The sequence below is a fragment of the Scatophagus argus genome, chromosome 5 (genome assembly GCF_020382885.2).
Source record: "Scatophagus argus isolate fScaArg1 chromosome 5, fScaArg1.pri, whole genome shotgun sequence".
In the NCBI taxonomy this organism is placed as follows: domain Eukaryota; kingdom Metazoa; phylum Chordata; class Actinopteri; family Scatophagidae; genus Scatophagus; species Scatophagus argus.
In genome coordinates, this window is record NC_058497.1 from 9,401,785 (window position 1) to 9,420,489 (window position 18,705).

An 18,705-nucleotide genomic window follows, 5' to 3' on the forward strand; every position below is an offset into this window, starting at 1 on the left:
AATAATAAAAAAAATCAAATCAAAGTCTGGATTCAGGAATGTTGAAACAAAAATTCATATAAAGCCGTCCAATGAGGAAAAATCTCAGACTGAGGAAAAATTTATATCGTCTCATAATACATGTCACCTCCTGAAACCTCCTGTCCTCCATCTCTAGCCTAATCTCCTGAAAAGATGAAAAGCCTACCTGTTTCTTCAAAGGAGGAAACCCTATCTTTCCACCCCACAGGATACATCTCAGCCTCCATTTGACTTTTGTCCTCTTTTTTTTGTCCCAATTTTACCTCACCTCACCTCACCTTTTCCCTCTTCTCCTATATCGCCAGGGGCAATATACAGGCAGCCTGTCCAGCCTGTACTTTCTTATCTGCAGCTGTGTCAGGCAAAACACGGGGTGAGAAACTGAGTGAAGGTGTTGGTTCATTTAGTTTTTAGCACCAGATGAAAATTTTAAAATTTTGAACCAAATGTGTGCTCTCTGTCTGAACAGTGTAGGGGGTGCTACTTATTTTCAAAACTGATTAATATTCAGAAAACCAGACCACATTCACATTTGATAGTATATCAACTAATTAATGAATCCGCCAATTGTTTCAGCTCATGAATGACTTGCATTAAGGTGCCGCAACCAGAAACAGGTAGTAATTTTACATTACAATCACAGAGATTACAGAAGATGTTATCTTTGATGTTCAGGTTTGAGAAAATGTGTATCTTTTTAAATCATGACCTAACCTAAACCAAAATGTGTTCAGTAAACCATTTCTAACCTGGAAGCTTGGTTGGAGCGCCAAGTTTTGAAGTCTATTTGACCTAGTGGACAGGTTCCAAAAAGACTTTTGCACATAATATTACATTGTGAAATAAGCAAAATAGCAGATACATTATTTTGAGGGTCACAAGCCCATAGAAATGATTAATTTAACTATAACAATTTAGTCCATTCAGTACAATAACATTTGGAAATACTAAATGAACTGCATGAATAAAAATTTTATCCCCATCGAAGTTAGTGGAGGGCTGAACCACTCAGGCTAGCAAAAGTAAGTAGTACATATGTTCTGTGGGCCCCACAATGTAGAGGGCTATAGAGAAGATCTGGGTAATTTTATGCCCAGACTGTTGAAATATTTTTTCTTAACAGAGGTATGATCCTGAACATTATACTTGTCTCACTTGTTGAGATGATGAACAGAATAACATACAGATTTTGCTATTGTCACAAAATCTAATTTGTGGTATTGTGCCATAATTCATTCCAACAGTATTGCTACTGGTTTCCAATATTTGCACAATGACCACTATTACAGAGTGAGATTTAAATGGTTGCAAATATTTGCATATGCATAAAAAATCTCTGAGACTAGTACTGTATGTATCATTTGCTGCAGAGATTATGTTGACTCCACTCTAATGTTGCTTCTATATCTGTCGAAGGTAAGAAAAGTCAACAAGAACTTGATGTGTAGAAGATATGCACACAACTGTACGTGCTACTGTGCATCTCTGAGCTGAATACAACCAACACTGTACATTAGGAGTACTTCCAAATATTACTGCAAGGAGCCTTAGAATTCATGCTCAAATAGCACAACATACAACTGCAACATCTTAAAGGAGAGTGCACGTTGTTTGTAGCTCATTCAGTATCTAAGCACAGGTTTTGCTGAAGCCCTTCTTTGCGACCAAGGCCACCCAGCTCATTACACTGCCTCAAATCATGAATGATGAGAGACAAATGTAGGTAGATGGAAAAGCACAAAAACTCACACCATCCTTTTTTCAAAAGTGTTGCCACTTGACACAAACACACAGGAGCAAGTAAAGAAAAAAAAGAGGTGCACACTACATGTGACAACACTAATACACATGCATTTAAATGAAAGTCCACTATATAAAATCCCTGCAGCAACACAGTAGGACACAGCTCAACTCCTCTCTTCCCCACTCCATTTTCTTTCTTCTTTTTTTTTGCCTCTTTCATCTCTCTATTAGCTCTGTCAATTGTTTATCAAAAGCAGCGAGGAGGCGATCTGAGCCGGGCAATTGAAAGCTCGTGCTGCGAGATCCATTTTAAAATTCATGACGGGTTAATGGTATGTTAGTGGCAACATTAGGACCCAGTGAGCTTGCGTCATGCTCATTCACATTGAAAACAGGCCGCTTCAAATGACTACTAAGCAGTCCTCATTCTGAGAGGTAATTCATATTGTAATTAACTTTTCAATCACAGCTGATTAATTAAGACAGGCTCTAGTCTGTAATTATGCATCTATTTTTGACCCTAATAGGAATCATTGGATAGTCAAAGATTTCAGTGCTGTGATTTAAAACAGTTTCCTCCTCACTGCCTCATCTTAAAAAGCACATTTGCACCTGATGATATTAAACAAGCAGATACAGTCGACACATGATCAGTCGATTTTTTGGGGTATCTAAACTGTGGATGCAGAAGTGACATTATGCACCTAATTTCTTCAAGAACACCATCCTGGTTATCTTGCGTCTCTACTAGGAGAAATATCTTGAGTCTTGTCTGTTCTTTCTCACATTCTGATGCACAATGCAAGGGTAGGGAAGTGTGCTTAATGTTATTCTTCCCAACAAGAAAAACCTGAGATTAATAATTCAGTGCAGCTGTGGGATAGCTTTATTTTGTGTCCACTGAGACCAAGCCTTCTTTCATGAAAAATTTCATGAAAAAAAAAAAAACTAATGGGAAAACTAGACTGGGTCAAACTGCACCTGGTCAAGGCCTGTTGGTATCCTTATGGTCTCTCTCTTGCACACACATCCTTCTAACCCTCGCTACGAGAGTAAACATACCCTCTCCATAACAGTGCGAGGTGAATCCGCTCATGCATTAGAATCGACCATCAAATATTTATCACGGAGCAGCAGTGATTTTGACAGTGTGCTCATGCTTTTGACAGCACTCGCCAGCTGCAATACTTATTGGAGTAAACACGGACAATCCAATATCGTTGTTCCATTGAATGCTTGCAAAAGAACTCAAAAGAACACAGAGGATAGAATATAATCCATGAAAACTTCACTGCATATTCTATAGGATGTCAGACCTGCTGTTAAAACCAAAAGAAGTCATTGCAGGCAGCACAACAAGAGCTGATTTAAAGATTTCTTTGTGGATGTTTAGAGCTCTAGTAGAATTTTGCAGTGTATAACGTTTTTATTTATCACGTGCATTGAGCAGAAATCCTACCAATGATGTCACACTATTCCACCGATCAACAGGTGGTGGTAACGAGCTAAGATATGCTGCGACATGCTAGCAAAGGCGACGAAGAAGACCTCACGTTAATAAACATGGATGCAAACAATGTTGAATTTAACAAACTTAAAGAATTAGCTTTACAATTGTTTTATGAGGAAGCAAACACTTTGCACGTTTGTTAGACCTCATGTAAACAACTTTTGCTTGTTTACCAGTGAACTTCACCGGGTGCCTTTAAGAAATGATCATCAGTGACTGTTTTTTCTAAACAGTACGCAGAGACATGATAAAGCATTTTATCCAAATAATGGGCCCTTTTTTCAGCTGCAGTTGAGATAAACATCATCTCTAAGCCTTGTCGACATGAGTCATTTCATTTACAGAATGTAATCACATGTGCACGCTGCATATTTGCCCACTCTCTGTGACATTAGGCAATGTCTCCAACCAGTGACTCGCAGCGAGTAACTCGAGTAACCTCGAGTAAATAAGTCGCTGGCATGGATCAGAAGACACATCTTCATGCTTGAGCAGACACATTTAAAATGCCACCAAAACACCGTCCTAGATTCTGCCCTCAGTCAAATGACATCAAGTGTTCACTTACAGGTCCCTGAATGCCCCAGTATGAAGCAAAATCAGCCAGCGGGCAGTACATGGAGCAATCAAGAGATAAGCATCCCATTTAACTTGAGTAAAAATCCAACCCTCAGAATGTTCTGGTCTCTTGCGTTATCATGCTGTGACACTGGATTCAGACAAGGAGGGTAACTAGGTCAATGATGCTACGTAAACTGTTCCACTTTACCCCTTGCTGGACTCAGAATGGAGCTGGCTGACGTGGAGTGTGTCTAGGAGGGAGAAGCTCAAAGATTCAGTGTGACAGTTATCAACATCCTCTGGCTAGCAAGAGGACAGGGTTGTGCGGAGCTGCAGAGCTCCGGTAATGGCAGACTACGACAGTAAACAGGTAAGAAGATGACTCACAGTGAAACAGAACATAGTGTCCAAAGCGCACGAAGCAGAGCCGAACAGGGAGGGAGGCTGGGATAAACAGCCCAAGAAAGCAAGACATTTATGCCTCCATAAAACATTTATTGCCACGTTTCTGTCTTTAACTAAAACACCTCATACAAAGTTACAGATGTGGTCATTTTAACATTCTCTCTGGTATTTTACCTTCACGTATTACACATTAGGCTTCATGTTTAAGAAGTTGTGTCCTTGAATGTATTTGAGCACTGAGAGCTCTGTATTTAAATACGCAGCTAGACTCCATAAAAGGTACTGAAGTATGACTCGTCTTACCTGAGCTGAGTGAAACTGTGTCTTTCTCCCATGATACAACAGTGACGTAGGCCTCAACAGAAGCAGGGATAATGCACTTGAAGACGGCTACACTGCCTCTCATAGCCTTCTGGTCAGCCACTCTGACTGTGTAGGGTTCTCGTGAGACTATAGAACAAGGAAAAGCACAAATACAAAAAAAGTCTTATTCAAAAGAGAAATTGACCTCTCATCTAGAAAAACTCCAAACCTGCTGAGGTGTTCTGAGCAAACTGAATCCCTAACAGCAGTAGGGGGCATAGGGAGTTGACTCCAGTGTCATAGCAATACTATTACTCTTTGGTGTACAATTATGCAATGTTATACTGGAAAAACAAAAGATTAAGCGATTCATTCATCTATTCCACTCTGGTTAATGAAAATTGTTTTTAATACTTTAAAGACTTTATAGAAACTAAAAAAACCTTAAAGTTAGTTAGGCAGGATTTTTCTCTTGCTCTCACCACTATTACTAGTACTACAGTAATTTCCTTCACCAGTGCTACTACAAGCACTCCTGCTGCACTGAGCCCTCCTTTGTGGACTCACCAGCTTTGATGTGGACATCCTGACTCCTTATCTTGCCAGAAGGGTTCTCGGCAGTGCAGTAGTACGTGTTGTCGTGGATCAGCTTGCTGAAGCTGGATGGCAGGAAGTTGAAGATCTGGAGGGTTCCATTGGGGTGGACATGGCGGATGCCTGGGACATCGTAGATCTCCTCGCCGGTCGCCAGATACCAGCGCAGTGAGGCAGGCGGCGCTCCCCCAGCAGGACAGGGCACCGAGGTCCCTGTGGTGCTGGCAAATACTACCTCTTGCAAAGATGCATTGACAAAATATAAGCTGGAATGTAGATCCTCACTGAAAACTGCAAGAGAGGAAACACAGGATGCTTATTGTTACAACCATGTACATCATTTTTGCTATGCTGTAGCATTGTTTTTTAAACATGTGCATTTGTTTATTATTTATTTGTATATGGATCATTTCTCCTGTAAATAAGGTTTGGAAGAAACATTCTGTTCTTCTTTATAATTAGATTCTTTGAGTGAGTGTGAAAATGTTTACGTAAAATAAAGAAAATATAAGAGAGCATGAAACAGTATTCCTCTGAATTCATTCACTGTTAGTGCTTCTATTTATAGATGATCAGTAATTTTGGATTCCCATCCCTGGGACACTGGGAACATTAAATTAACATAAACTCCTCAGTTTTGAAACAAGGTTAGTTGCCTTGATCATGTTCAAGCTTTAATTCCAAATAATATCATAGTAAAGAGAATGATGTTAAATGCAGGTTGTGCAGAAGCATTCTCTAGAAGAGAGAAGGGCAATATCAATGACGGACCAATTAACTCCATAGTAATCTACAAGTAGTTTCAAAGCGATGGAACCAGCCCACGTTTGCCATCTGAGGTTCTGCACTGGAAAGAGTCTGTTTGTATTCAGGTAAAAAAAAAACAAAAAAAAAACTTGAATATACAGTGTGTATGTGTGTGTGTGTGTGTATCTCATTTGCCATCTCAGCCTGGTGACGAGCCCAGAGGCTCTGCACTAAGTGGCTTACAGTGGCACTGGCAGCTGGCTAGGACCGTCCCAGGGGAAAAAACATTTTAGCACTTCATAAATTCCTAACAAGGTTTCAAATTGCAGACGTTTCCATCCTTTCCTCTGCTTCAGCAGCTCTCAGCCAGGAATGAGACACTTCAGTGTCCTGCTCATGTCCACACACATATACACGCAACACTCATTTGTTGTTACAAATTAGGAATAGTCATTCCAAATTATTAGCACACCAAAGATCAATACTGCAACATTTTTTCTTCAAGAATTTGTTGACATATTGGAGATGTGGACATTTGCATCATTTCTAAAATGAAAACAACTCTGCATTCTTTTCATTCTGATAATGTGGACTGACTATAGGGAGCCTTCATCCACAGGGAAGAGAAAAGAGGAACAGGCCATGTCCAATTCATAGATACTGTACATACATACTGTAAGTTATCTTGCCCTGATGCAACTGAACTATAAAAGAAGCGTCATGGAAATTCAGGTCTAATCAGCCACATCAGTAGAAACAACTGTGTAGGTTTATTATGGAAAACATTAAGGCTTTAAAAAAAATATTAGTTTTCCTTTTCCTTTTTTATTTCTTCAGATTTTTCACAGGAGAAAAAAATCGTTCATTTACTCACACTGAGGTATTTGTACTGTACTTCAGTATTTCCAGTTTTTTTGCTCATTTATTCTTCATATACATATTGGAGGAAAAGGTACCTTTATCTTGTTGGTGCAGTTGCAACCCAACACCTGCAACATTAAATGCTCCTTACACTTTAATGCATCAGTGACAATAATTACAATCCAATAATAGAATATATAAAATACAAATAATAATAATTGTCCACTATAAAACATGGGATTCTGCATAATGGATAGCTTTAACTGGTACCTCAAATACTTAGCTTTAGTACATTTTGCTGGCAATGCTGTACTGTACTCTTACTTAACCTAAAACTGGTCGGAATCTGCAGTAGATCAAAAAAAATTATCTACTGCAAAAATGTGCTAACAGTGCATAACTTTTACCTGGTTTTTAAATGTATATTAAGTGAAACATGTGGGTCTGTAGCAGCACCTGAAAAGGAAGATATTTAACTGATTACAAACAGCTGCAAGTCTGTCTCTCAAAAAATTATTATTATAATATTATTAACATACTACAGTACAACGACACTGTCTAGGCCTGTATGAAACTGATGTATACTGGGACTGTCATAATATTGTAATACCAGACATTATTAATACAGTTTATTTACTTTTGCAGCTGTTTTTTTTTTTTGTTTTGTTTTGGTTTTTTTTAATGGTCTACTGGGTATCTTTGTGACAAAGAGACACAAAATTTTGCCACAAGATATAAATAATTACAAAGCAAAAATATATGGTGATATTTTTAGGATAAGAGATTTTGCAACTGAAAAAGCCAGATGATTTTGTCAGATGTGATGTATCCCATAGAGCAACCTGCAAGTAGCAAATGCAGCAGGAGAGTATGATGACTGAACCCATTTATCTGTTTACCTGCCTGCATGTGACTCTGGTTGATGTCTGTCTCTGTATGTATGATGATTTCATTTGAAAATGTTAACAACGCACATTCCTGACTCACCATACCAAACTGTTTGTTACTTCTGTCTTGTGAATTGCACAAGGCAATGACTTACAATTCACCTCAGGTTCTGCACATATTTCTGTGCATATGTTAGAGGTTCAGTTTCTACATATATTACTGTAAATCTGCAAGTCTGAATGCATTTCAATGCATGTTTTCTTTGAACAGGCATGAATGCACACTGACTGTCTATCTACAGTATTTATCTATCAAGTACCTTTGCTATCCACTACCATTCTATTTATTACAGGTTTCACGGACAATACAAAGAATACCATCCAGACCATTTTCTTATGTGAGTGAATCACTGAACATTTGACTTGAAAAAAGTTTTTGACCCTAATGCTCATGTTAATGAGCAATATTTTTGTGCTACGACTGCCATGACACAAGGCAATTTGTGTAAATTTTACAGAACTGTGAAACACACTGGTTCTCAAACATACTTAATTCTATCTAAATAAAATGTGTACATCACATTTATAGTAGTACAGTATGCATGCTCCTGGCTGGGGACTTTTGTATACACTCCTGTGCATTTTCTTACATCAACAAGTTTTAGCCAATTTGAATCTTTCAAAAAGTGGTGGAATAGCATGCTAGGTTGTCACTGGGTCTGTGGCACTGGCCAAGATGAAAATAATACATCAAAGTCATATTAAATTCTGATTCATTCTCTTTTTCCAGCTGGCATGGGGAGTATCAATCTTCTCGGTGCTCTGTTGATAATACAGACTGGAACCATGAGAGGACTGTTCATGGGCCGTGCTCAAGGTTAGTGAGAAGGGAAGGACACTTTGAAATCACTTATGTCTATATATTCAAACACATAGCCTTTACTGGTGTTTACCACCCAGCAGACATTTTCTTTGTGTATGAAATATGACACATGCTGGGGATTATACTGGAGACTGTAAATTTAGCTTATGTAATGATATTGTAATATCTCAGAAAAATATTGTCCGAGATCCTGCTTTGATGATATGCTCATATGGAGGCAATTTTGGGAAGTGAAGACAAAAGACTGTTTTCAAAAATAATTTGCACAAATTTAAAAAAAAAACAAAAAAAAAACAACAAAGTAATATTTTCTCCCATGAAAAAAATCGAGTGACAGACTGGCACACATCAAAGTTTTCAGCAAATTCAATTTGGGTACTTCTCTAATTTATACTTTGAACATTACAGCACCACAATAGCAAATGGCTGGAGAGAGGTAGATCAAAGAAGCGTGTGGTTGCTTGGAAAGCCTCTATTCTTTGCAAGCATCGAAGAAATTGAATTAGGATTTATGTCATGGCTGTTTTGATATTCGTCTATTTCACATATTAAAAGTGCGTGAGAGCAACTCAATTTAGACTGGCTGAGCGATAGCAAGATTGATTTAATTAAAGAAAGAAATGGACTCTGGTGGAAGGTGTGTATCACCGCACTACTCGTTTTACTAATTGACTAAGCTCAGCAGCCAGACCACAAATGGTCCAGTGGCGCAGGTACATCAGCCCCTCAGACCTCACAAAGAGCACCATGTCATGGCCCAACAAACGGCCTCCGGGCCCAACCACTTACTACATTGCCCAAGAGGAAATCAGTATTGGCATAATTTTTCATGAGCTCAACCGTAAAGGTGAAATAAATGACACTCTTCAATAATGCATTATATACATCTATAATTGACTATGATTTTTATTTCCAAAGGGATGTCTTCAGGGAGAGCAGAAAAATGGAAGAAAGCTGTTTCATTTACACTTTTCTGGAGAGCTAGAGATAATACATCCAACCAAAAGCACCAACCATTTATGAGGATAACATATGACTCTGTGACATTTTAAACAGGCAATTTATATAAATTATATAGCGTGCTTGTAGGTTAACGGTAAAACTCCTCTGACTACCACCATTGAAAAGATTCTAAATTATTCAATTGTTTTTTGCACTGCTACAATTTCAAGTGTTCATACTTACGTCAACTTGCATAACGGATACGAACTTTTGTTCTTTACCCTTTTTCCAGTCTGTAGTGGGACATCTACCTTTACAGGGCAGAGCAACATTACTCGCTGGGAACCTGTGTGTTTGAACCAGCAACCATTCAACTGTGAATGTTTCGAGAAGTGTGTGTGTACAGTGTGTGACTCATATGAACTGAATGCTGCATTACAATCCATTACGTAAGTGTACATTAATGTAAATATGAATTGCAACTGTTTGGCTTTTGGGAATTTTATACATTTTAGGAAAAAAATATTACTTAAACCTCAGGATTATTCACATCATTTGTACAAGAATATGGTTACCTACTAAATATTTTGAAAAATGATCATGAAAATCTACTATAAACTTGTTGTTTATCACATTATTTAGACTGTAATGATTTATTATTTATTTTATTTTCGGGAAGGAAGCTGCAGTTATGTTCCCACAGAGCTACTGTACAATATGGCCAACAGCACCTATGGTTCAGTATCACCACCAGACTGTGATCCTTCACACAATAGAGCTGATCAGTTGACAGGGAGTAACCGACCATGACAGTGTGCTTTCAGAGCCATTGGGGCGCTTCATTTACGTAAACGTGCAATCAATGCCAATGTGACCAAACAGCAGGTAAAAATGAATTCACTAATTGGTTGTTTGCTGAATCACAAGAAAGAAGAAGACCACAAGATCACACTTTCTTGTACTTGTACTTGTACTCATAGCTTAACTATTTTGGGGTAAACTGCTTCTTTGACGCCTGATCAAAACATGCAGAAGTCATGTAGAGCTGGTCGCATCACATGCACCTGCAGCGTTAAGTGGATGGTCTCAGTGCCACATGTGAAACTGCTGACAACCTAATAACGCTCACTCCACGGTTATGTATTCTGTCTTTTATGCTACCCCTGGCTTTTTTCATGAACACTCTCTGACATGGGGAGAAGAGAGAGCAGCAGAGAGCAAACATGAAGGGGCAAAGAGAGAATCAGAAAGACAGTGGGATTGATTCAGCTTCCCATATTTCAGAGGGCACTCTTGTTGCATCTGTTGAGCGAGCAGAGCCATTGTCTGAGTTGTCATCACCGCTGCGGTATGGGGACTCAGCACCGCGTGGCAGCGTGGCACTGGGTGCTTCACAGTGACAGCGTAACAGCAGGAACCCTGGGTAATTAAAGCTGCTCTCTGCTTGGTGCCCTCAGGGCAAACCTGCCCGGGACGTGTAGATCATACCTGACTCGCTCACATTCAAGACTCACAATAGCCAGAGCATTTTTCCACCTTAACATATTCCCATTCATACTCTGATTTATGGATAGCAACACTGATGTCACATATGCAGTGCTCAAAGCATGTGACCAAGCTGTGTTCACAGCAGCTAAAAGCAGGACTTGTGCACAACCCAAACGTGAAACATGGTGTACAGGTTTTTCTTTTACATCTAATATACCAATTAAAAGACTTGAAATCATATTTTACCAAAGAAGGCATGTATCTGATATAAATAACATATAGCAGCTCTGAGACAGGCAGACAACAACCATTTGGGGCCAGGGAGTCCAGTATGAGTAAGCATTCCCACTGATCTGATCTGCCCAGAGGCAATACACCATGCAAGGAAGTTAAATGACTGTCTTCCAATTTGCTCTCATGAATATTAAGCAGTGCTGTGACAGTAGAAAGAGTTGGCTGTGTGCAGGCTGCTGATCCACACAGACAGATCTGTCCTCTAATGTCTAGGAGGGGCGGGAATTGCTTAAACGAGGCCCCCACAGCGCACAAGCCTCCTCCTCCCATTCTATTTTCATGTCTTAAATGGGCCAGAGTGGCTGCCTGTCTAATCAAGGGGAAGCCAGAGACCCTGGCCTGTTTCTCACTTTAGTAAACCTGAGTGATAAAGACATCAGTGTCCAAATGATGCTGCTGCTGCTGTTGCTGATGAAGATGATGAGTGCATGCGAGAGGATCTGATGAGGGATTATACTGTAGCAAACTATAGCAGCTCCCTCTGCTGCTGCTGATGATGAATAAAAACTCTCACTAGTACAAATCTAATATTGCTATGTGATGTAACCAGCACACCAGAAAGTGTAGGGAAGCCCATGTCTGTAATAAAGTAAATAAAACATAGATTGTTTTGTGGCAGAGATTCACTGTATGTGTACTACGAGCTGGGTTTCAATATGTGAACCTAGAAAATGCTGCTGATCTACAGGAGCTTTTCTAATTAGAGGGAACTTATTACAGTTATTTAAAATGTCAACACCTGCAATCTCACCTATTAATTAATATAATTTTCTAATTTTACCAAGAACTGAAGAGAGCAGCACTGTGGTGTTGCCTCTGCTCAACCTAATTAACAAGAATGAAAACTAAGTATTTATAGAAAGCTAAAGCTAATCCCTTTGACAAACAGTACTAGGGGATTATAATTATAAATATTTTGATGGTGGATTTATTTTTGTGAGGTGCATCATTGGTGGTTTGACACATAAACTGCCAAAACCACAACCAGTAGCTTATGCAGTTTGATGTATATATGGTGGATATGGTGGAGATCAAGAACAACCATGAAAATGACTTTTCTGGTGCATATTAAAACAGTAAAAAGTATTTTGTACAGTCAAACCAAATAATCAAACTGATTGTAAAATTGGGTTTGTTGTGGATTCAAATTCTGATCATTTAAACATATTTAGTGATTTGTTTTGATTGTGAAAATAAATGATGCAAATAATATCTGGGCCAATACATGCCAGGACTGATTTTTTTTTTTTTTTTTTTTTTTTTCAGTCCTGCCCTGGATGACAAATAAAGTTCAGCGAGTCCACGGTCCCTGATCCAGTTTGCCAGTTGGTAGAAACTTCTATACTTTAAAAATTCTGTTTGTGCTTTACTATTATACTTAAACACATCTGATTGACATTTGAGTGGATGTAATTAAATCGATTCTAAGCTAATCCAATCATCAGTGTACATTGCCTCTCTCGATAACAAAATTAAACAGCAGCTTCTTGTTGTACAGGTAGCTGTTTGCAGAGGCCTTGCCTCGGTTAAACAAGTAGACACGGCACATACTGGACAACCAACCTTATTATGTCACCAAACATTAAGGTTAGGGACCGTGAAAAGAGCTGCTGTTGATGGTGTCTTAACATGACCGCTGTCCACCTGCATGCCAGCCAAGGTAACGCAATGCCCATGGAGGTTTCAGTGTACACAAGCTGAAGGGTTGCTGAAAAGAATGACCTGACACTGACATCCTTTGGTCCTCAAGGATCTCATTTCACTCATATTACCTGAATCTGCTAGCCAGCCATGACACTGTTTTTGTGAAATGGTGGCAAAAATAACTTTCTTATTTTCAATCCTGCCTCTGTACTCAGGATCATTACATAGTGACCCATGTTAGCTGGTCACCTTGTACTGAATTTCATCCTTCTGCATGTTTACAGGCCAAAGACATCAGGCTATGGAATTTTCGAAGGGTTTTACATGTAAAGCAAATAAATTCAAACTCCAGCAAACATAATTGGAGGACAAACCACTGACTTCATATGTCATAGTTGTTATTGAGAGGAAATAATTGCTGCCAAGATTAGGTCCAGTTTCCAAAGTTTAAAAAACAGTGAAGACAGTGCTATATTCGAGTTTAGGCAACAAAAGCATCTTGGTCAAAGTAAGAGAAGGATCATGGTTTTGGTTAAGTGTTTCATCAATAGTTAACCAAGACTGCAGTCTTTCCACAACATTAATGAAGTGCTATGAGCAGATTTCCTATTGCAAAGGCAGATTTTTATTGTATATAGTCAATATATTTTAGAGTTGTAACTTATTTTTCTCTGATCCAATTTTTCTCTTTGTATTTCCAGCACTCTGAACTTTACTTTGAAAAATGCTATACAGAGATTCCCCACACACTACTAATGTTGTACAGGTAATAAAGTCATTATAAGGCCATGGCAGCCCTTTGAAGATATAGCACTGTCCCCGTTTTGTCCAGGAGACGTCTGTGACCAGCAGCTGGTGGACTGTGTTAATGTTGATGTCACAGCAGCTGGCTGCTCTCATCCTGTTAGCTCTGCCTGCCATTATCAGCCCCCACCCCCACCCCCACCTCCTCCTCCTCCCCATCCTCCTCCTTTAAAGCTGCTGCTACTGCTGCTGCGTGCCATGCTCATTTTAATACTCCAGACTCATTTGACCGTCTTTATGGACTTATCATATTAAACATTTATCGCAGCCATTTCCCTAAACCAAGCATGTTTATTCAACACTTATGGGACCACAGCACGGCTCCTTTCAGCACCCCACCACCCCCACTCCCACTACTACACACACACACACACACACACACACACACATCCTTATTTTTTTCCTTTTCCTCATTTCTCTCCTCCTCTCCTCTGCCTTCCCTCAGCCCCCTGGCTTGCCTTATTGCAATCCTCCTTCTCTATGTGCCACTGAATAAAAAGGAGAGGTACTATTGTGCAATTTCTCTCCTCTCCTCTCTGGTCATCCTGTCCTCCAGTGACTGAGACACCGGGGGACTCGTGGCGTGTGAAGCCAGGCAGCCAAGCAGACACAAATGTATTCTGAGCATTTAGTACTTTGGATGAATCGAGTTTTAATTTAATCATCTGATCAAACACTAATTACCATAATCACTTGTGGGGATGGATGGTCTAGATAGAAAGACACAGAGCAACACATAATAGACTTCATCCTGGCAACAGTCTATGGGGACACTTAGCAACATGTAAACAGATATGTGCTTCTAGGGACCCATGCAGGGCTCTGTCCAAATTACCTCCCTTTGTACGAACAATACATCCAATTCTCTATTTCCTTCAACAGCACAGCCACTGCAAAATGATCTATTCACTGCTAGACTACAATCAAATACGCTGCTGCCAGGCTCCATGCCCTCTTATTTAATCTTGGACAAGATGGCTTACTGCATCATCACACCGTGGGCTGAGCAGAGCAGGTCTGGGAATTCTAGGAATACCACAAAGTGCTAAGATTATTGACAATGCACTCAGTCTCACACCGGGCCGGGGGATCGATGAGTGGCTAGAAGGACATAAATCAGACTCCTGTGGCTCCACTCCATGTCACACCCTAACCCACCCACCCAGCCAGCTCCCCTATTAAATGTACATGCGCACGCACAGGCATATACGCAGGGACATGCGCGTATATGCACTTGCACGTAAACACCCTCAGATACACAATAAAGCACCCACTTTACACATTTCACACACACACAATGCCGCACACTCTCACACACCCTTACCTCAACTCCAACAAGATGACAGCCCTTTAAAAATGGCTGGCTAAAAATAACCGCCACTAACTTGGTCTTAAATCTTAGCATCTGTGCCAGGTTTAAAAATAAAGAGCAGTGTCGAGAAACCAAGCTGGACCCATTTGTCTTTCTGTCACTCTGTCTATCCAGCTTTGCCTCCTCCGTTATCCCATAGCCTACTTTAATATTCAGGCTGTGGCGCATCAGAAACATAGCCAGACTTAAGGGTGAAATATCTGTCTTGAATAATCTGATTGAGATGTGGATGTGAAGGACACGGTTGGAAAACTGCAGTGAGGTTCACAAGACATGGTGTGATTTTTTTTTCTTCCTAAAGGTCAGCATATACAAGAGAAGTCCAAGACATATCGGAGAAAGTAAAGCTCAAAGGCAGCAAGAAACAGAGAGTGGTAGACATGTTAGTGAGCCACAATCCATCAGTCACATGCGTCATACCCAGGCCAGTGTCGCAGGGATCAATTCAGCCTTGGGTCTCAGTGTGTGTCGAGTTCAAAGTCTGGACCCGGTATGTGGAGGACTGGATTAAGAGGCAGTATTTATGAGGTCCAGCGTGAATGTTTGTCTTGGTGGGTGATGGATAGCAAACTCATCACACCTACGCCACCTGTCTCCGACAATGAACAAAAGCTCTGGAGGGGAGCTATGGACCAAATGCACAGTGTTCAACACACACACACACACAGCAGAGGACACACTGCATGGACTACAAGTTCTCATGTGCATGCACATACTCTATTTTTAATCCAAAAGGTTCAAGTAAATTACACCTGTACAGATTTGTCCAAATTATTGCATATCAGTGCAGTGACGTACAGCCTACAGACCTTTACCTACTGACATGGTCAGTATGAGCCCCTGAGGAAATTCTGCTGCTCACAATAGTCTTTTTTGCAATACGAAATGAATCATCCTCTTATTTGGACATTACAGAATTCTGAGTTGCAGGAGCAGGTAGCAGTAGAAACACAAGAAAAGCAGGAGTTGTTAAATTACATTTATATGGCACTAACTTGTTTTGCCTGTTACATTTTCAGTAGAATTATACTTGCTGCCCAGAGGTGCTATATTTATGTATCATTCTGAATTTGTAGGGTGGTCGGGTGAACTTAAAGATGGCTCATTCAGTGTTTAAACAAGACCGCAGTCTTTCCCCGAACCTAACAAAGTGGTGTGATCGTAATCGAAATTCACTCACAGTGTGTGAGAAAACATAAGTGGTGAGCATCCGGATTTTTTAATTGATAGATATGTAAGAATGTAATATAAACGTACTTCCTCTTGCAAATTAGTTGCACGTAAACCTGAAATCCAGGAGATAGGGTCAGCATGAGGCAAACTCAGGAAATCTATTAATATTATATCATTCAGCATCGTGCAGCCTTATGAGCACTAGTTTAATATAAAGTATTTCCTTATACAGCAGATAACAAAATAAAGTAAATGACTTGAACTTTGAAGTGAATTCTCAACCAAACAAACAAACAAAACCACAGGGAACGTATGGTATTCTGTGTATGTGGATCATATCCCTGTTGGCTAGTTTACATACATCTGCAGATAGGGCGCAGATGATTTGGCCTCTTTGGAGCTCTATGAGTTGTTTCATGTTGATTTGAAAATTCATATATCAAAGTGCTGGTTGCCAGGCTTCCTGTATAGGTAACAAATGCATGATGGGTACATGACATGATAAAATATACCATAAAATGATGATTGTCACTATCCGAGAGATTGTTTTGATTGATTTTGTAGTTCAATTTAGATTTAAAATGCAAGATTTAAAATGCATCATCTCAAAATACAGTATGCATTGATAATATAATAAATAAAACAATATACCATGATTCAAGATTCAACCCCTATTAACCAATGTGGATTTGCACTTAGGTTAACTCAGATTTGTTTTCTGCGGAATATAACCAAGTAGTGTCTTTTTCAATCTAATGTTACTGAAGCTTTGCAAGTATTTTATTCATAGTAATGACCTGATTTGGTTGTAATGTCAATATTTGGCCATAATATTGACATTGTGACAGTTAGGACAAAATAAGCACACGTACCACAAAGTAGTTTCAGTGTAATAGATCGAGCAAGCTTTGCATGCAGGGTTAGTCTATAATTCTTATTACATAGATCAGCAGTTTGGACTTTTAGAACCAAAAAACAGCTGAGGGACTGATGTGCAGAAAGTCCTATCTCCCATGTTGTAGGTGGGCCTTTTCTAAACTTCTAAGCTCTCTGCCAATCTTTGAAAAACAGAGGCACTCCTGCACAGGAGAGCAGAAGTGTCTCTTTCTTGACTGTTTTAAACTGTCAAATAAAGCTTTTTACACCAGGCCCTCTATTCTACAATACCTGTGCAGTGCACCACAGTAATATAACATGTCACTTTGACAGGTGCTGAGTGAATTAAAAACATCCTCTCTACTGAGGATCCTGTCGGAGAGGGAAACCCCCGCCAGATGTACTACAACCTCACTTTGCACGCATGATCAAACACCTACATCTGGGTGCTGAGGGCTTTTCTGCTCTTCCCTGCAGATGCTAAATGATATCGTTAACATTTTAATGCAAGAGACATTTACACGCGGGCTTGCGCAATTACACCTCTGATTCAGTGGAATCCAGACAGACACAGTGTGATCGGTAATTAGATTTTACATTAGGTGAAATCTGGCGCACACACCCACACACACACACACACACACGTCACCAAAGCTTGCTCCTAATTAGAGAGCTAGACAGGCTCGAGGAGGTAGGGTACAGTAGAATAGCCCTCATTATACAGCTAGGATGTATGAACTAGGGGATATCTATTATGATAACACATCAGGGTATCCATTACCCAAAATTAGCGTCCCTTTCAACTGGAATCACACACAGAGTTCAGAATGTAGCCGAACAAACCCTCTTATAACTCGCACAAGTGAGCAAGAGTTAACTGGGTTTGTGAACTTAATTTAGCCCATTACATATTCATATTAGAGTACAACTGCACAAGATGATCTATCACTTCACTGTATGCTACACGTTTTCATGGGGTAATTTAATTTCATGAGCTGTGATACCGCTTCTACAACCAAACCCTAATTGGTAATTAGTAAACAGACTAATGGCTGTGAGTGCAGTGTACAGCTGGTCAGGTTTCACTCTGGAGCCTGCGAACGACCGCTGCGGCCGCCAGGAGGCAGCTGATCTTTGGACATCTCTACAAAGCCCGAATCACCTCACAACTCCAACAAATGGGGCTCTCATCAGTGCACTGCCTTCAACGCCTCCATGTAGATTTATTGCCATGCACAAACCCACCTCTCCCAGTCTACTTGCAGCCAAGTTCAATCTATCTATCCACCCTGGTTCCCTGAAGCATTTTCATCCAGTGTTTCAGGTTGCTAATAATGTGGGGTCATGTAAAATTGGCAGGCTAACTGATGTTGGCAGCTATTTACTGTACTGTGAGCTACACTGGGTTAGATGCTCGGGAAGAGCTTCCATATTTCAAAGTGGTTCTGCATTTACCACGAGAAATGTCACAGTTAATTGAGATCAGAATTTGATTGTGTGATCCCCTGACCTCTGCTTAAATGTTCATTTACTGAAGACGTATGAAATAAGTCCTTTTAAGTCATGAGCATCAGGTTAAGCCGTCTGTATGTCTACA

The 18,705-nt window shown here is 39.9% G+C and overlaps 1 protein-coding gene across 4 annotated transcripts in view; it reads right to left on the bottom strand.

The window, feature by feature from the left end:
- The window catches only part of dscamb (Down syndrome cell adhesion molecule b), a 123,699-nt gene that overhangs the window by 92,582 nt on the left and 12,412 nt on the right, over window positions 1-18,705 (bottom strand). For all 4 annotated transcript variants that reach the window (XM_046390268.1, XM_046390267.1, XM_046390269.1 and 1 more), the window contains 2 exons: window positions 5,111-5,428; window positions 4,544-4,690 (listed from right to left, as the gene is read on the bottom strand). In XM_046390268.1, the coding sequence (XP_046246224.1) occupies window positions 4,544-4,690; window positions 5,111-5,428 (465 nt within the window). The remainder of the gene's footprint in view (window positions 1-4,543; window positions 4,691-5,110; window positions 5,429-18,705) is intronic.